At 40.2% G+C, this 20,599-nt stretch overlaps 1 protein-coding gene across 2 annotated transcripts in view; it reads left to right on the top strand.

The window, feature by feature from the left end:
- Positions 1-253: 253 nt before the first annotated feature.
- Positions 254-20,599, top strand: part of dbt (dihydrolipoamide branched chain transacylase E2) — a 62,632-nt gene continuing 42,286 nt past the window's right edge. The window contains exons 1-3 of one of the 2 annotated variants that reach the window (XM_060829727.1): positions 254-353; positions 14,448-14,568; positions 14,660-14,735. In XM_060829727.1, the coding sequence (XP_060685710.1) occupies positions 267-353; positions 14,448-14,568; positions 14,660-14,735 (284 nt within the window). In that variant the 5' untranslated portion in view covers positions 254-266. Of the gene's footprint in view, positions 363-14,447; positions 14,569-14,659; positions 14,736-20,599 lie in introns of both variants that reach the window. The other variant, XM_060829726.1, reaches the window with a different exon arrangement.

The following is a 20,599-nucleotide window of genomic DNA, read 5'->3' as shown; positions in this document are numbered from 1 at the left end:
TCTTTGCACATTGTGCTGGTATGGGGACTCTTTTGCATTGTGCAGTGTGCTGGTGTTGGGACACTATTGTATTGCATATTGCACTGGTGTTGGCACTTTGTTGTATTGCACATTGTGCTGCTGTTGACACTCTCTGACATTGCACACTGTGCCAATGCTGGCACTCTCTTGCAGTGCGCAGTGTGCTGCTGTTGGTACCCGGGTCGCTGAGCCGGCTGAGCCGCGCTCGTGGCGTTGACGCGGTGCTGACCTCATTTCCAGTTAAGATGGCGGCCGTGCGAGCTCTCCGATCGGTGGTGGGGGCTGAGGGGCTCAGGCTGCGCCTTGGCGTAGGGAGGACCCTGCTCCGACAGGTACCACAGGTACTGTGGGATTCACAGCTCAGTGGTGGTGGATACTCCGAGAGGAATCAGGCAGTTCGGGAGGGCCGAGGCAGGAGGAGCTTGGTGCGGTTGCTCCGGTGGGATGTTGCCCCGGTTCCTTGCCCTGTCTGATTCTTCACTGATGCTGAATGTCGGCCCCGGGACCTGGATCTGCCAAATATCAACCTGACAGCAAACTGTCTCTCTGTCAGTCAGCGCTACGAGTTAGACTGACCTTATACCCTGCTCTTTAAAATCTAACATAGCGTGAGATTAGTTAGATTTTCTACAAAGGTGACCATCATTACCATATTACGTATCTCCTCATTACATTACTTGTCTCTTTACTGACGAGATGTCAATTAATTTTAAAAACCTGTCCGGTGTTAACTGTCAAGTACCAGACGGAAGTATTGGGCTGAAATTTACCCTTGCCTGTAATTGCATCTTGTTTTTATTTCCTTTCTTATATTTGCCTGTCTAGGTGCATCATGATTTTCTGTGCGCAATGTGTGTCAAAGTAGACAAGTCTGAAAGATGAGATTGACAAGATGTTGATGAGGCAGGGAAGTGGGTTGATCGATTTTGTAAGTGAATCAGCCTGAACTGCCAAAGAGGACATTACATAGCAGCCAACTGGAGTGCTGTGTTACGGTGAAAAAGTGGCATAGACTTCAGAAGAAAAACTGTCAATGATTTTGGCTCGAGGCTACAGAAGGTGGTTAAGTTACCAGATAGTTTCAATGCTGGTAGATAGTATTGCACTGTTTCAGACATTGAAATGAATTGGATAGGACAATAATTAGGTCAGAGTGGTGCTGGAAAAGCACAGCAGATCAGGCAGCATCCGAGGAGCAGGAAAATTGATATTTCGGGCAAAAACCCTTAATCAGGAATAGAGGCATGGAGCCTCCAGGGTGGAGAGATAAATGGGGGTGAGGGAGAGGGGGGCTAGGGAGAAGGTAGCAAAGAGTGCAATAGGTGTGGGTGGGGGTGATAGGTCAGAGAGGAGGGTAGAGGAAAATAGCTAAGAGTACAGTAGGTGAATGGGAGTGGGGATGGAGGTGGTAGGTCAGAGGGGAGGATGGAGCAGATGGGTGGGAAGGGAGATTGGCAGGAAGGACAGGTCATGAGGACAGTGCTGAGCTGGAAGGTTGGAACTGGGATAAAGTGGGGGGGAGGGGGAATGAGGAAACTGGTGAAGTCCACATTGATGCCCTAGGGTTGAAGTGTTCCGAGGCGGAAGATGAGGCATTCTTCCTTCAGGTATCGGGTGGTGAGGGAGCGGCGGTGGAGGAGGCCCAGGACCTGCATGTCCTTGGCAGAGAGGAGGGGGAGTTGAAATGTTGGGCCACGGAGCGGTGTGGTTGATTGGTTCGGGTGTCACGGAAATGTTCCCTGAAGTGCTCTGCGAGGAGGCATCCAGTCTCCCCAGTGTAGAGGAGCCTGCATTGGGAGCATCAGCAGTCCTCAGTTGTGCCTAATTAACTGAATGCTAAAGATGTGCTGAATTCTAAAGATTAACTGAATCCAGAGATGTGAATTGGCCATGCTAAATTGCCCATAGTATTAGGTGCATTAATCAGGGGTAAATATAGGGTAGGGGAATGGGTCTAGCTGGATTACTCTTCAGAGTACTCTTATTGTGGACTTGTTGGGCTGAAGGGCCTGTTTCCATACTGTTTGGATTCTAATCTAATCTAATCTAATGTTAAGTAAGAGAAAATCTTGGCTCAGAAAAACAGAATATTGAATCACTATGTGCAGCGATTATGAATAACAAGGATCAGAAAACATTGTTGCGAGAAGTTTCTAGGGTCCCCCCCTTCCCCCAAGAACAAGATTTATGCTGATGGACAGTGTGTAAAGCAATAAGTACTTGGACCATTCAATGTAATAGTTTTATAAGACTTTAATCTGCGCATAGATGGGACATATCAAAAGTGAAAGGAGTTGTTTGCACCATAAGCTTGTAGAATGCTTCTGTGACAGCTTCTAGGAACAATGTGTGGCAAAACCACTTACCACATATTGCCGTTATCTTGTGTAATGAGGCAGATTTAATGACTAATTTCATAATAAATGATACCCTTAAGGGGAAAGCATCAAAATACAATACTATTGAATTCTATGTTAAATTCAAGGTGTTGCATTCCCGTCCCAAACAAGAATCTTAAACACAGCCGATTATGTAGATATGAAAGGACATCTAGTTACAGTTAATCAGAGAAGCAGACTGAATGATAAGGTGGTATATAAATGGTGGGGAACATTTAAAGAGGCATTTCAAGATATTTGACAGAAGCAGTAGTGTGATATTTGATGGGAAATAAGGGAGTGGCAGAGATGGTGAACATTTTGCCTGTCTTCATAGTGAAAAACACAAATAACATATCATTTAAAAAAAAATAACCATGGTGCTAATGAGAGAATGAAACTTAAGATCAATAGAGTAAAAGCATTGAGAAATTTAAGGGACTAAAAGGTGACAAATATGCAGGTTCCAGTTGTATGATTTTATGAATTCTAAAAGAGATAGCTGCAGAAGAAATGATACACTTGTTTATGATTTTCTAAAATTTTTAAGATTCCAATGGGTTGGAAGTTAGCAAATGTCACACAGCTGTTCACAGAAGGAAAGAAAAAGAAAACAGGGTGCTAAGGGCCAGAAGGTCTGAACATGGTTGTTTGGAAAATTCTCAGATCTGTTATTAAGAAAGTCTTTAAAATGCACTTAGAAAATCAGAGTATGATCAGACAAATCAACATGGTTTGGGTTTCGAGGGTGAAAATAGTGAGTTCAGAAAAGGGAAGCCAGTAGAAATAGTATACCTTTGCCTGCAAAATACATTTGGTATGATTCCACACTAAGGTTTATATGCAAGGTAAAGCTAATGAAGGTGGGTTGGAATTAGCTTGAAAAGAGAGTAGGTTTCTAAATATCTTAAGAGAAATGTACAGGGATGTGGGAAGAGGGTGGGCAAGTGCCACTCCTTCAGAGGCCCAACATCGATGCAATGAGGTGAATGGCCTTCTGCATTGTAATATATCTATGACTGTAGAATATAGTTTGAAGAAGTGTAAGGTTATTTACTTTTCTAGTAAGAATAGAAAAACAGAATATGTTATCAAGGCGTGAAATGTTTTTACATAGTGATAGTCAGAGACATTTGGGTATACTTGGACAAGAAGGTTTTAATGCACATCCTGGAAACATAATGGCTGCAAAAAGAGATCAGAATTCTGAAATTCTATTGTGATTAATCCATCTGGTTTTGCAGAGGTTGTCCACTGTTCCCTAAGCACAACACAGGAGTGTGATAGTCCACTCTCCACTTGCCTGCATGACTGCAGCTCCAACAACACTTAAGAAACTTGACATCATCCAAGACAAAGCAGCTTGCTTAATTTGGCACTCCCTCCATCACTGACACGCAGTAAGTGCAGTGTGTACCATCGACATTGTGCATTGTGGCAACCTGCAATGTCTAAACTCACAATATCTCTCATCTCAAAGAAAAAGAATAGCAGATGCTTGGACATACTAGGACTTAAACACTTGCCTCCAAATCTCCAAATATTCTGACTTTGAACAGTATCATGTTCTGTCATGGGATCATAATTCTGGCATTTCCTCATTACAGTACTGTGGGTGTACCTACATGACATGGAGGATTACCACACCACCTCAAGGAAAATTGGGGACGGCCAATAAATACTTATCTTGCCAACAATGTGCACATTCTACGAAGAAACTTTTATTTAAAAATTGAATGGATGGCATGTAGGCTTTTCCCCCAAGTGATTTAAATATAAGTAGTAAGTCTTTTTGCTGTTGTGGGTGGCTTTAGTAAGACCACAGCTGGGAATGTTGTGTGCAGTTTTGACGTCCATACCTCAGATAGATATACTTGTCTTAGGGGCAGTACAGCAAAGAGTCACTGGATTGATTCCTTGCATGGTGGCTTGCTTTATGAATAAATTGGGTCTATATTCTCAGAAGTTTAGAATAATGAGCAGTGATCTCATTTAAAGACACTGAATGTTGATTCCCTTGACAGGAGAATCTGAAACATGGCCACATGCTTAGTATAAAGGCCTGATCATTTAGGAATGAGGTGAAAACGTTTTTCACTGACCAGGTTGTGATCTTGGAACTGTCAATCCAAGAAGGATACGGATGTTCTGTTGTCGAGTATGTTGCAAGAGTGTAACTTTGATCTCTCAGGGACTTGGGGAAGAGGCAGGAAAGTGGAGTAAGGTCAGCCATTATTGAAATAAATGTTTGAATCAGCCAAAGGGTTTGAATGAACTTCTGTTTTTTCTAATGACACATCTGAAAGTAAGTTTAGTCAGCAAATCAAGCAAATGTATTTGTTTTACAGTTGGTTTCAGGTGCTGAGCTGGGTTAAATGCTGTATTGTTTGATCAGTCACAATATGAGACATACAATAGTCACCTTGTCCTCCCCCCATTAACTATGTATATGTTTGCGATGCAGTATCTGTGATAACACAGTAAAATAGAGAACAGTCTAATTTTCCTATTGAAGGGCAATTCACTAGTGCAAGGTCAAGGTTTGAGATCCTACAAATCCTGAATAACAAATCATTCCCAATTTTCTATATATTGTGCAAATGTTAAGACAGGCAAATGCATCATCAAAATACACGTCAGACAATTGAAGGGTTCTAAAGCCACAACTCACTTTCAGATGCCCTAGGACTGGAATCTGAGAAAGAACAAAGATCAGTGCATTGAGTATAGGAGTTGGGAGGTCATGTTGCTGCTGTACAGTACATTGGTTAGGCCACTTTTGGAATACTACATGCAATTCTCATCTCCCTGCTGTAGGAAGGATGTTGTGAAACTTGAAAGGGTTCAGAAAAGATTTGCAAGGATGTTGCCAGGGTTAGAGGGTTAGAGCTATAGGGAGAGGCTAAATAGATTGGGGCTATTTTTCTTGGAACGTTGGAGGCTGACAGGTGACCGTACCGAGGTTTATAAAATCAAGAGGGGCATGGATAAGTGAATCGTCAAGGTCTTTTCCCCAGGATGTGGGAGTTCAAAACTAGATGACATAGATTTAAGGTGAGAGAGGAAAGATTTAAAAGGGACCTAAGGGTTTGCATTTTCATGCAGTGGGTGGTGCATGTATGGAATGAGCTGCTAGAGGAAGGGGTGGAGGCTGGTACAAATACGAAATTTTAAAAGGCATCTGGATGGATATATGAATAGGAAGGGTTCAGAGGGATATGGGCCAAATACTGGGATTAGATTAATGTAGGATATCTGGTTGGCATGGACGAGCTGGACCGAAGGGTCTGTTTCCATACAGTACATCTCTATAAGCTCTAAATGTTAATTTCCACTATTACTAATATCTGTATCCATACAGGTAATTTTAGATTCAGAACATGAAACTCTGAACAATACAAATAATAACTGGCAGCTTCACAGAGGACCGTACTCTGCTGTAAACTTTGTAATCTTCCAAATGTCCTTTCCAGATACTGAAGGTGAGGACTAAGGTTGTTTGTTTCATAGAGAAAACTATGTCCTGGAATTTTATTTAACTCTACTCAGGGAGATTACTTGGCTTGTAGAAGGCTGTGTTTTTATTCTAAACATTCATTACCTTTAACTTACGTTTGATTTTCATGAAAGTGAAAGCTGATTGGTTTTCAAAGTATGAGTAGAAATAGAATGCAGATCAGTTGGCACTCCCTGAAATCCAGTCAGCTGTGATTCACTGTGAATTGCTAAGCAGTGGTTTTAAATATCCAACCGTGGCTGTCTGTTAATTTAAAAGTATTTGAGAACTCCATCATCTTAATTAAGGCACGGTTGAACATTTCATCACGTCGCTGATGATGATTTTCACTGGATATGACATTAGAAATGTCTGTCTGAAAGGAGAGACATTACCTTGTTTGGAAATTGATTGCAACATAATGAAGCATTTGTTCAAATGTAAACGTGTATTCACTGTATGAACTCTAAATTCTTTATGGTGTTTGCGACTTTTCATGTCTTTCTCAGGACCTGAAATCTGCAGACACTTAATACTTTGTGTTCAAATCCAAGTTTGACTTTACCTAGTTGCTGCTGTTGGATTTTCTTTATTTTGCTCATTTCTTTCTTCAGCTCCTTTCAGACTGATGTGCTCCACTAAGACTTTGGTTTTCACACCAAAGTATCTCAATAATAAGATTCTCACTTTGATCTCAAGTGCTTGTTCAGACTATCTATTGCATAACCAAGTTTCAAAATCTGATTTTGTTAGTACACAAAATCAACGTACTGTTGAGGAACTGAAATTCTTCTTTGTTCAACTAATCCCATTTTACTTGTAGCTACCATGATGCTAGTTGATCACCTGTGTCCCCTTCTGTTGATCACTCATTCCTCTTCCAATTCCACTCTGTTTAAATCTATGTCCATCATCTCTGTCCATCTAATCTTGCACTTCCTCTACTTCAGGTAGTGTAAAGTCCAGCACTCTCCAGCAGAAGAACATTTGAAATAAAAACACAAAATATTGAAAACATTCAACATGTCGAGTATCAGCTGAAGAGAGAGACTTAATGTTTTACATTTATCGGAACTGAAGATACTACAAATTCAGTTTTTAAGCCAGTAAGACCAAGGTAAAGGGACAGAGGAAGAAAAAAGGGGAAGGCCTGCAATAGGCTGAAGGGCAGGAGTGATTTAAGGAACATGTAGAAACCCTGTAGCTCAAAAAAGAAGGAAAGAAAGAGGATAAGTGATCTGTAAGCTTCAAGTTTGAGAAATATGTATTTAAGTTGAAGACACAAAAAAAAATCAACTTTAAATGAAACTTATCAAATCATAATATTTCTGCGCGGTCTGGAGATGCCCTTCATCCCCATTGAATTGACTTAGGTTTATTGTCATGTATATTCAGTGGTGCTGTGAAAGTTTACAAGTCATCACTTACAATGCCATCTTGGGTACAAAGATACCTAGGTACAGAATCTTAGGTACAAAGCAGAAAATAAGGAAAACAAACTAAAACATTAAACATTACAGTCCTTACTAAATGGTAGAAAAACAAAGAAATACAGTTAACAGTTCAACACCATAGTCCACAAGCGCCTGGCCATACTGGGCTCTCAACTCCTCACAGGATTCGACCTCCCCTGCTTTGGGCTCGACTTTGCCCCCTGCTGCTGGGCAGCCTGCTCTTGCTTTGCAGCCTGTTCCTGCTGCTGCCAACCACCCCAGGCTGTCCACTCCTGCACTCACCACTTGGGCTGCTTGCTGCTGTTCCCACTGCTGGCTGCTCAGAGTGCCTGCTTCCACTCTCACTGTCAGTTATCCAGGCTGCCTGCTCCCACTCCCACCACCTTATGTCTGCGTAAGTAATTAATTATCCAATGAGTGCATCCTACTTTACACAACTAAACCTAACTTGCAGATTTTTTTAATTAACACGCTTGGAACCTTTAGAGCAGGTGGGACTTCAACCAGGTCCTCTGGCTCAGAAGTAGGGACATAGGATGACAAGAGTTCTTCAAGCTACCTTGGAAATGTATCATCATTCCTTCACTGTCACTGGGTCAAAGTCCTGGAATTCCCACCCTGAGGGCATGGTGGATCAATTTACAGAACAGGGATGCAGTAGCTCAAGAAGGCAGCTCACCACCGATCCATGGATGAGCATCAATAACACTTCCATGCCTCTTTCAGGGCAAATAGAAATGTGCAATAAATGCTGGACAGCCAGCAATACTCACTTCCTACGAATCAATAAAAATAAAACCCTTCTTCCCTCCATGTGATTCCAGACCCTCAGAAAGGTGGTTGACTCTTAAATGCCTTCTGAAATGGTCTATCAGGCCACTCAGTTCAAGACAGTTATGGTTGGGCAACAAATGGTGCCCTTAGCATGGATGTGGGGAGGCAGTGGTGTAGTTGTAATGTCACTAGACTAGTAACCCAGAAACCCACACTAATGTTCTGAGGGCATGGGCTCAAAACCCACCATAACAGTTGGTGAAATTTGAATTCTGTAAAAACCTGAAATAAAATATTAGGTTAACGATTACCATGTAATCACTGTTGATTGTCTTCTGGTCTACAGACCCATAACAATGTGGATCACTCAACTTCTCTCTGGGCTGTTGGAGATTGACAATAAATGCTGGCCTAGTTCGTGACACCTACATTCCATGAAAAAAATTTTAAAATCCACATCCCGTGAAAGAATGAGGAAAAAACATTCAGTGGCTATCTACCACCCTTTGTACAGTATTTCCATAATAATATTTGACAAAGAGAATGCCACATACACTGCCTCCACAAGAACCAGTATTTCTACAGCTAATTAACTTTTAGCAAGTCTTTCTTTTAACTTCCTATGCAAAAGGGCAACATTTCTCATTTTACTAAAAAATATTATGGAACTAGCTGCACTTGAGTGCTCAGCAGGATTAACATGAATAGAATCACTAAAAATAACTATTTTCATTTTGTTTGGGTCATCCATGAATGGAAATTTGAGTACAAATTTCTCTATAAATTAAAAAGAAATTTAAATGTTTCATTTGCCCTTAAAACATCTTCAACTTCAGCTGTGTCACTGTAATGCTTACTATAAGTACATTAAAACTAGCATTCAATCTGTCTGAAGTGCGCAACCAATTCAACTAACCAATAATGCTTCACAGCTGCTCTGTTTTTCATTAGATGTGACAGCATCTTTCTGGGATCTAGAATGATTAACCTACATGGAACCATTCCTTTCTAAATGGATTGTTAATTCAGATTTACTTCAAATCTGTACCATTTTGTATTTTAGTCAATAGCAATCTTCCAGTTAGTTGATCATCATTGCTGAAGTGAATGTTGGAGTTGCATGTCCAGAACATGCAGATGTTCCCAACTTCATTGACTCTGCAATAATTGCCCAGGTGGTTTACATATTTAATGGGCAAATCACGCAATATTGGGCAACTTCTGAAAAAAGTCCCCAACTTTGATTTAGTTGGACTGTTCCAATTCACTTGCTTAATGTTTAACAGGAAACCTATTGTAACTGCTAGGTAGTTATTAAACTGAATTCCCCCTACGACTACACATTTTATTTTTTATAGAAACAGGAAAAAAAACACAAGTAAAATAATAAAAGTGAAAAGTTTCATTATACCAGTCTTTCAGTATAAATCAGTGAGGTCTTTGGGGGTGTTCCCAGGTGGTCTAGATTTATGACAGGTGTTTTTGCTTCCTTTCCACTTCCTTTGATCTTATCGATAACACATCTTTCACATTACACTAGGTGGACTTGGAGGTCTCTAAGCAGATGTGGCTTCTGAAATCAGAAATCTGTACTGGAAACGGCATCAGTACTCTGATTGGCATGTCCAGAACTCTCAGCCATGATATAAAGGGAACAATGCTTGATACCACTCCATAAGGAACTATTGACAAGTTTTTTTAACATGTAGAAGCATGGCTTTCATCCTAATTGGCTCTCTTAAAAGAGACTACAAGAATAAGGTAACTTTCAGGATTACATTTCTTTCTGTGGATATATCCACTCTAACATCTACGTCACCCAGTCGCTATTCAAAATCTTGAGCAATTAGCCTTACTTTTAGCATATGAGTCGCATCTACCAGGACCTTTTCTGTCTATAAGACAAGGTTGACCGTCCTCTACCTTGTATTTCACAATAAAACCAAATCCCTTGCAATAATCTAATTCTGTTTGTTTTGCCTGTCATTAGTTTGCCCTCTAGTTTATCAGCAGGCATCAAGACTAGTTTGATCTAAAAACTGTCATCCCTTCCTTTCATTCTGTTAAGGTACAATCTCTGCTTATAGTTTAGTAGCTTCTGGGCCTATTATGTTAAGACCTTGCCCTTTGGCCCTGTCCTGTTTGAGGCTATCACTCAACCTACCACCATCTCTTGTATTCATTTACTCAGTGTTAACAATCCAATATGCTTGAGTATGCGAAGTACCTGGTGTCTTATCACCTTTTATCATCTTGTAGTGAATTACTGTTAACTGTGAGGGAACCGTCCTTAATAGTTTTAATACCCTGTTGGATAACCACTGTTCTACTGTCATCCCCTATTACCAGACCCTATCCATTCCTCTGTCTCATAGTTGTGGATATGCTTGCTAAGCTGGGAAGTTGATTTGCAAACATTTCGTCCCCTGTCTGGGTGACATCTTCAGGGCTTTGGAGCCTCCTGTGAAGCGCTGCCTATACTGTGTCTTCTGGAATTTATTTGGTTCCGTTTCTGCTGCTTCCGGTTGCCAGTTTCCGTTGTTCGTTGTAGTGGCCGATGTATTGGGTCTAGGTCAATGTGCTTGTTGATGGAGTCCATGGCTGAGTGCCATGCTTCTAGGAATTCCTGGGCTGTCCTCTGTTTAGCTTGCCCTATGATTGTTTTGTTGTCCCAGTCAAATCTGTGGTCCTTGTCATCTTTGTGTTTGGCTACTAAGGACAGCTGGTCACGGCGTTTAGTGGCTAGTTGGTGTTCGAAAGGGCTACCACACATTCCTGGCCTATGAACGGAAGAAGAAAAAGAGTATTCGCCAAGAATGGATATCCCCGCAACTTTACCCACAGATGCCTAACAGACAAATAATGCGACGACCTAACTCACTAGTCAAGCTACCTTACATTAAAAAACATTTCAGAATTGACAGCCAGACTTCTCTGACCACTGTATTCATGGCTGCCCATAAACAGATAGCTATGCTCAGCAACAACTCACCAGGACAAAAGACCCTATACCGATCCTGTGCAAGACTAACATAACTTACAGGAAGTCATACCAAGACTGCACAAAACACTATATAGGAAAAACAGGCAGACAATTAGCAATCCACATTCACATCCGCGAACACCAACTAACCACTAAACGCCGTGACCAGCTGTCCCTAGTAGCCATACACACAGATGACAAGAACCACAAATTCAACTGGGACAACACAGTGATCATAGGACAAGCGAAACAGAGGACAGCCAGCGAATTCCTAGAGTCATGGCACTCAGCCACGAACTCCATCAACAAGCACATTGACCTAGACCCAATACACTGGCCACTACAACGAACAACCGGAACCGGCAAGCAGAGCAGCAGAAATTGAATCAAATAAATTCCAGATGACACAATACAGCATTGCTTCACAGGGGTCTCCAAAGCACTGAAGATGTCACTAGACAGGGGATGAAACGTCTGGATATCAACTCCCAGTTCAGCAAACATACCCACAACTACAACAACTGACACCCAAGCTATAAATCTTTACACAAACCTTGAATTCCTTTGTCCCTTTCATAATACACCAAATCGTCAGAACCAAAATATATCTTGGATGGTCTTATCTAATGTCTGAAATCTTCTCAAAGTTTCTGCAAGACGTCAGCTTTCATAGTCCTGAATTTATAACATTCAAATGTGCTGAGAAAATAGAGCCAGTTGTGCACACAGAATGTTTCATTTGTGTTATCAAGGCTATTGCAAAGGACCTCTTCCCCAAGAGTTCTCTCAAAATTGCAACTATCTGCTTGGAAAGGAAGCCCCTTTTCTAGAACCAGACCCCAGCTGCGTGTGGGAGCCTATTCATATATGACACCTTAGCACAATGCAGCAATTTAAATGTGCACATTTAACAGGGGAATGTCTGCCTTTTTTTAATACAGTCTGTTGTAGTCCATGATGTATTTATTCCTTTATGGAATAACCTTCTTCCTTTTGAAATCTATTAAGGTTTGACCATGAAACCATAAAGAGGAGCTAAATCTTCCTCAGTATCAAACTGACGGGTTACTTGCTCACTTGATTTTAATTTTGTTAGCAAGTGATAATGCCAAATCCATGCTTTGTTTTCTCTTTGGTGATGTAATTTGTGCCAGCAAATCCAGTTCATTTTACCATTGGTCATAAGGTTTAGACTCTCAGAACATAACAGGTAATAGTGTACCAACAATTTTGTCATACTTTCAGCCATTTTTCACAAAAGTTATATAATTTATAATCCAATGTATTTAAAAAAAAATTTCCAACCTTCACATTTAGGTAATCATTCTTTGCTACCATTACTTCTAATGGCCTTCTGATAAAAGGAGGAGGCCAACAGTCAATCTCTATTTAGTTTTAGTTTTATTCACATAGTAAGACATTATCAGTGTATTTCTTATTTATTTTATAATTTTGTTCATAGAGTTATGTGACTTCCTCATAGAATTGTATTTAAATATTTTAAAACCTTAGATTTCTGCATTAAATTGGGATTTTAAGTGATTATTAATAGTTTGGATTTTCAGAGTGTTTTTTGGTAACTTTCTTTCATTTCTGGCTTTCAAGACAAAAAAAGTTGGTGAAAATACATTTTAAGTAGACTACATATCAGATTTATAGAGGTGTTCCAAAGGGAAAATTGCAAAAAATCAATGTAGTTCACAAGGAAGTTGTGAGGAAGAACTTTTACATGCAGTGTGAGACAGTGGATTAGAATCTGCTGCCAATGATCACAATGGAAGTCAGAACGAAGAATAAATGATACTCAACAAGTACTTAAGAGAAATATACTTCCCAGTGTTGTGGAGAAAATGTAGAGAATCACCAGGAGACGCAGAGAGTTCTTCAAAAAGTAGGTATTTTATTTGCAAACAAAAAACCGTGACACTGAGAAAGCAGATTCTCGAATGCCCATGAACTTCAGAGTCCGTGGTTTTTTATGTCTTTTTTTAATCATGTTTCTGTTAGCTTATCAGCATGTCCAACTATATTAACCAAAGCACCTTACTCGAGCTACACAATAAACCAGTGATGTTAGTTCCCATTATCTCTTTCGTTGTACATTCTACTTAGTGTTATTCTAATGTCATGGTTAGATATTTATTATCACCTCTACTACAGTGATCTTCCATTCTAGACTAACCTGTCATGGTTAGATATTTAGCTATTCCATCTATTGCAATAGTCTCCAGTCTCAAGCTGACTCTACTAACTATTAATTAGATAATTAATGTCATGTCCCAAATATTTATGATCTCAATCTTGTCATAATGACACAACAGGGAGACTACCTTTACTAACTATTATCTCACCTCGCCATAGTGACCTTTCAGCCTCAACTGTACTCTGCTAATTGATGTAAGAGCATTCCACTATTCTTATCCCATCCTGCATACCACAAACCCCTTGCAACAATTCGCCATTGGTCTTCATGCTTTAACCATTCCCATGCTTTCATGCTCTTTATTTTCCATATTTCCCCCTTTGAGATCTACTGGTCTCACCTAGAGGAAGAAGACAATAAACTCAGCCCCTCTTGTACCCAATACAAACAATGTAAGTCCCAACATGGACTAAATAATTTTAGGAGTCTGAGACTTAAAGGGTTCTTCCTCTGTTCCTAGGGTCCCTTGGGCCAAAAACCTGTCCTCCAATAGCCAGAACAGGAAAAAAGACCCAAGATCCCTCACAATCTAGGACTTGCGTGTTCTTCAGAAGTATCATTGATGTCCCCATATGGACATATTCCTTGCACAGTGGTGGTTGTCAGATCATAATCGTAGAGCTCTTTAGTTTCCATATCGGTTTTGGGAAAATGGGATTTTTGGATATTGTTATGTGCTGTAATCAATTTCATGCTGATATTAGTGTAAAGGAACACTTACGGCAGTTGTGTATTGTAGAAAGAGTTTAACTTTTTCTATGACTATTTTACTTGGGAGCTTTCAATACTAACAGTGACTGCATAAACAAGAACAGTATTTTCAGCATTGGTATTGTTCACTTGCAACCTGAGAAACTTGCAAGTGGCCAAAACAGGTGACTGTGTACACTTTTCACTGTACTTCTGTACTTGAGCGTATGTGACAATAAAGCCTAATTTGAATTCAAATTCAAATTAAGAAATTGTTCACTGGTGAACTTTACGACCTTCATGTTTATCAGTTTTGCATTGCAAGAGTATAATTTCTGACTTCGCCCATTTCTGAACCCTAAAAGAACTTTAAGTTTTGTAACAATAAACTTGCCATTGTGGTGTATGGAATTTACATATGTTAACTGTCTTTGTCTCTCTCTGTCAGATTTGTGTGCACCATTATAGGTGTCGTAGTAATACCCATTTCCTGAAACCAGAATATCCTACATTTAATAAATCATCTGTTCAACTCAACGCACAATCAAAATTTTTGAGAACCTCTACTGGTAATTGGGATATTTTCTAGTTTCTTGTTGAACTTCTGGTTCACTTAACTTGTGGGTCAGATGTTAACTTAACTTGTATTTATTTTTACAGCTGTTACTGGCCAAGTTGTTCAGTTTAAACTTTCTGATATTGGGGAAGGGATCACGGAGGTTCATGTGAAGGAATGGTGAGTTGATTCTTAATTGTGATTAAAGAGTTAGTTCTATGTTATAGAGTGACTATATCCCTGAAATCTGAATGTACTTACTGACTGGGACTTATTTATAAAAATTCCTTATGCAGCAAAATTGTTAAAATCATAGTTTAAAACCAGTTGAAATTATTTTAAATCTACCGGAGTATAAACACTGCATTTATGCACTGTATTATCACATCTTCCAAACATCATGAAGCATTTTGGGAACAAATTTCTTAAAATGACCATCATATTTGCTCTTTTGCATGCAGCATTGCGATGAAGTTCGGTTTAAATGAAGATATGCATATTGCAAATCATCTTTCACTGCCCCAGGACAACCCATAATTCTTTACAACCAATGAAATACTTTTGAGGTGCAGTATTGTCTTTTATGTTGAAGAAAACATAATGGATCAGATATCAAATCAAATTATTTATGTTTTTTCAAATAATAATGAGGAATTTTTAACATTTTGGTTTAAATCCTCATCCTAAAGCAGTGAAATGCTCCTTTTGCGTTACATTCTTATTAGCCTAGATTACTTGTTGAAATCATTAAGTGGATATTCTACCACACCCTTCTGATTTGGAATACTATCAAGTCAAGCTGACAACTTGGAGGAACAACTTTGAAATGATCCTGATACATCTCAAACCATCTATGAATGTTGCAATACTACTTGCATACTTTGTATGTGTAGGTAAAACCAGTATTTCTGGGTTTTTCTTCTATCTCATCTCGTTTTCCTGGACAGGATGTAAGGAAAAAGCTTAACAACTTTTAATCCTACTTGCTTCATCTCTCTACATACTCATCATTTTTCAAGTAAGAATCTTAAAAGAGCTCAAAATTGTTCTTCACGATCTTTTATATTTTCCTTCCTTCTTTGTAATTGTTGTAATCTGTTGTAACCAGGTGAGTAGGAGTGAATTGCCTCCCCTCTTTTTACAGCCTCCCAGCTCCCCCTTTGTTTTGTCCCTACTGGTCAGTTGCAACATACAGCTCTATCACATGTGAATTAGAGATGTAGTTAATTAGATCAAAACACAGGCGACAATTACAATGTTTTGTTGTGTGCAAGGAAGAGGAATTTTATTACATACTAACCTCCAGTTTATAAAAAAAAATCAAGCACAGATAACATTGAAAAGGAGAGTATTTCTAGTACAAACAGGAAGAATAAACACTATGCGGTCTGCCTTGATTGTTTTCTCGCAAGCCGGATAATCTGCAAACAACCTTTCATCTCACAACATGTGAACGTATCATGCTGGTATGAATTAAAGCAGGAAATAAATATCTAATTTCCTTGGCCTCTTTTAAGATGGCCAGCACGGTGGCTCAGTGGTTAGCACTACTGCCTCACAGTGCCAGTGACCCAGGTTTGATTCCCGCCTCGGACGACTGTCTGTGTGGAGTTTGCACGGTCTTCCCGTGTCTATGTGCGTTTCCTCCGAGTGCACCAATTTCCTCCCACAATCCAAAGATGTGCAGGTCAGTGAATTGGCCATACTAAATTACTCATAGTGTTAGGTGCATTAGTCAGAGGTAAATATAGGGTGGTGGAATGGGTCTGGATGGGTTACTCTTCTGAGGGTCGGTGTGGACTTGTTGGGCCGAAGGGCCTGTATCCATACTGTAGGGAGTCTTTAAAAAAATGTTAGTTTCAGCTCACATTGGTTTAGCAATGCTTGTCTCAGTCTGTGGTCCAGTGACTTTGCAGTGTTTGCCCTATATGTTTGAAACCATTTTAATCCCTGAAGGGACTCTGGTTTAGCATCAGATAATGGAAGTTAAAATTTGATAATTCATAATTACCATTATGACAACACATTCTGTCTTTGTGAACCTTATCACTAATTCCTGGTTTTCCTCAACTTCCCTTATTTTTTTCTTGACTTTACTGCCCTGCATTAGAATTCTTACCCCATTATCTTGATTTTTCAAAATTAAAAAAAACTTCCCTTTTAATTTTAGATTCCAAAGTAATACAAATTTTTCGTTACATGTGGAAATCATATATACTGTTTCTGCCGAAGTGAGATTTTTAAAAAATATCTTGGTCAGCTTCCTAATGCTTAAGTGAAAATGTCACCAAGATTTCTAGTGGTTAAGATTATTCATTGTCATCTATGCTAAATTTTTTTCTGATAAGAACCATATTTTTGCTATTACTGTCCCTTTTGTTTCTGGTCTCCTTGTATTATGTCATGTATGTCCCAGAGGAAGTTACAAGTGACTCTCCTAATTTTTGCTTTCATTTGACCTGTAACACAGCATAGCTGATTTGTGTTGGAAAATGAGGACAGATACTCATAGTACTTTTTTTCCTTTTGAGGTTAGTGAATAATAAATTCTTATAGATGAGTAACATTTGTGCCACATAAATGCCAGGCAGTGACCACTAGCAACAAGAGAGAATCTGACCATCACCCCTTGACATTCACTGGTGTTATCATCAGTGAATTCCTGGCCATCATCTTCCTGGGGGTTACCATTGACCAAAAGCTGACCTAAGCTCACCATTTAAGTACGTGGCTGCAAGAGCAGGTCAGAGGTGAAGAATCCTGCAGCGAGTAACTCACTTACTGACTCACAAAGCTTGGTCACTATCTAAAAGGCACAAGTGAAAAATGTAATGAGTCCACTCCAGCAACATTGGAGAAGCTTGACATCATCCAGGAAAAGGCAGCCTGCTTGATTAGCAGCATATCCACTTCCACTACCATCAACGTTCAGTAGCAGCAGTGTGTACTATCGAAAAGATGCACTACAGAAATTCACCAAGGCTCCTTAGGACAGCACTTCCAAAATCACAACTACTTCTATCTAGAAGGACTTGGGCAGCAGTTACGTGGGAACACCACCATTTATAAGTTCTCTCCAAACCACTCACCACCCTGACTTGGAAATATATAACTATTCTTTCAGTGTCATTGAGTCCAGATACTGGAATTCCCTCCCTAATAGCATTGTGAGTCTACATACATGGACTGTAGTCTAGATTAGAGTGGTGCTGGAAAAGCATCCGAGGAGCAGCAAAATCAACGTTTTGGGCAAAAGCCCTTCATCAGGAATAGAGGCAGGGTGCCTGCAGAGTGGAGAGATAAATGAGAGGGGGGTGGGATTGGGAGAAAGTAGCATAGAGTACAATAGGTGAATGGGGGTGGGGGTTGAGATGATAGGTCAGAGATGGTGGGGGAAGGTGGCAAAGAGTAGAATAGGTGAATGGGGGTGGGGATGAAGGTGATAGGTCAGAGAGGAGGGTGGAGTGGATAGGTGGAAAGGAAGATAGGCAGGTAGGACTGGTCATGAGGGCAGTGCTGAGCTGGAAGGCTAGAGCTGGGATGAGGTGGGGGAAGGGGAAATGAGAAAATTGGTGGAATCTACATTGATGCCATGAGGTTGAAGTGTTCCGAGGTGGAAGATTAGGTGTTCTTCCTCCAGGTATCAGATGGTGAGGGAGTGGCGATGGAGGAGGCCCAGGACCTACATGTCCTCGGCAGAGTGGGGGGGGAGTTGAAATGTTGGGCCTCAAGGTGGTGGGGTTGATTGGTGCGGGTGTCCTGGAAATGTTCCCTAAGGCGCTCTGCTAGGAGGTGTCCAGTCTCCCCAATGTAGAGGAGACTGCATTGGGAGCAACGTACACAATAAATGGTATCGGTGGATGTGCAGGTGAAACTTTGATGGATGTGGAAGGCTCCTTTGGGGCCTTGGATAGAGGTGAGGGAGGAGGCGAGGGTGCAGGTTTTGCAATTTCTGCGGTGGCAGGGGAAGGTGATAGGAAGGGAGGGTGGGTTGTTGGGGGGCCTGGACCTGACCAGGTAGTCACGGAGGAACGGTCATTGCGGAAAGCGGAAATGGGTGGGGAGGGAAATATATCCCTGGTGGTGGGGTCCGTTTGGAGGTGGCGGATACATGGACTGTAGCAGTTTAAGAAGGCAGTTCACCACCACCATCTTAGGACAACTATGATGTATAATAGATGTTGGCCCTGCCAACAAAGCCCACTTTCCACGACAGAATTTTTTAAAAGTTATGATTTTGTGGTATTGGTTACTGGAAAAATGCCAATAATTCACAGATCAGTTTTAATAAAACTTATTGTGCTATCTGTCCAATCTGTATCCAATCTCTGGCAGATGATTATGCTATTTCCTCCTTGCCCCAAATGCAAATCGAGCAAAGTTCCAAAGCACCTACTTAGATCAAATCATCAGACATTATTGTAAAACAGTTGCTTTTTTTCATATATTTCCATAATCTTAAAAGTTGAGAAACTATCATGTCAAAAGAGCAATTGAACAATTTTATACTGTATCATCTTCAATCCTGTCACTAATCAAATATTAATCTCTCTTTAAAAACCACAGAACTGGTATTGATAATGGGTGATCCAAGGTCTGGAGCACAGTTGTGATGGTTAGCTGCTAAGCTGGTTCTATTTTAGCCTGTATCAACTGCTGATGTCATTCACAATGGTTTTAAATTATAGGAAGCCAGTCAGAGGCTTTCTTGTAAAAAATTGCTTTGTATTTCTAACAACACGTAGGTGCAAGAATTGTGACTGGCATTCATTCCTTAAATTTGACCTGCTGTGCTCCAATGCTTACAGCACCATCTAGTGATAATGTATTCAATGTTTTCACATGAAATCCATCGTGAAAACATAAAGGTATTAGTAAAAGGAATTTCATTGAATGTCTCATTTGATTGCTCCCTTCAATGGCTAAATTAAAAATCTTTGGTTATGTTAAGGTTATCAAAATTTTCATATTAAAGAAATACTTTATAATGTGTTGTCTAGTTTCGCTACCTGTTTAGTAGCCTGCTGAAATGACAGGTTGAGAAACAGGGTGCTACTCATAACCAATTTTAGTACCCAGGTTGGTATGATATGTTCCTTGCTTTGGAATCATGGCCACAATTGCATGTCAAATTGTTCATCTTCTACTAAAAGAGCAGGTGGCCATGTCATCCATACCCAATGTGGATTTGGTTGAACGCTATCCATTATCTTCAGAGATGGCTGAAATCAAATACCTGTGCTATTGAGCCAGTTATGAGATGCTGAGGTGTGTGCAGAATAAAAACTCATGCCTCTTTCCATCTAGATAGTGGGCTGATAATTTTCAATATTTTCTTAGTAGGTTTTTCACTTCTTTGTGAAAAGGAAAATTCAGGGTTGCTCTGACTTCTTTCATCTCATAGAGTAAAATGAGACAATGATGAATGCCATATTGGACAACATGTGACAGCACATGGAACCACTTAGTTACAGTGACCTTGAGCATCTCTGACACTGGATGTAGGTTTGCTCACTGAGCTGGAAGGTTTGTTTTCAGACATTTTGTCATCTTACTAGGTAACATCTTCAGTGAGTCTTCGGATGAAGCAGTGGTGGTGTAGCCCGTTTTCTATTTATATGTTTGGGTTGGTGATGCCATTTCCTATGGTGATGTCATTTCCTGTTCTTTCTCTCAGGAGGTGGTAAATGGGATCCAAGTCAATGTGTTTGTTGATGGACATTCTGGTTGGAATGTCAAAACTTGAACAAACAGCTCTGTCAACCATCCAACCCAAACTTTGGGTCTGCTATGTGGATAACACCTTTGTCATCACTAAACAAAACAAATTAGAGGAAACCTTCAACACCATCAATAATACCCTAGTTGGCGTAAAATTCACTAAAGAGGAGGAAGGCAACAGCAAGTAGCCATTCCTAGATGTCACAGTAGAGCAAACAGCCTATGGGGAACTATGGGTTCCTGATGAAGGGCTTATGCCCGAAATGTTGAATTTCCTGTTCCTTGGATGCTGCCTGACCTGCTGCGCTTTAACCAGCAACACA

This window comes from Hemiscyllium ocellatum, chromosome 9 (assembly GCF_020745735.1).
Source record: "Hemiscyllium ocellatum isolate sHemOce1 chromosome 9, sHemOce1.pat.X.cur, whole genome shotgun sequence".
NCBI classification, from domain to species: domain Eukaryota; kingdom Metazoa; phylum Chordata; class Chondrichthyes; order Orectolobiformes; family Hemiscylliidae; genus Hemiscyllium; species Hemiscyllium ocellatum.
This window is presented reverse-complemented; position numbering and strand designations above follow the sequence as displayed.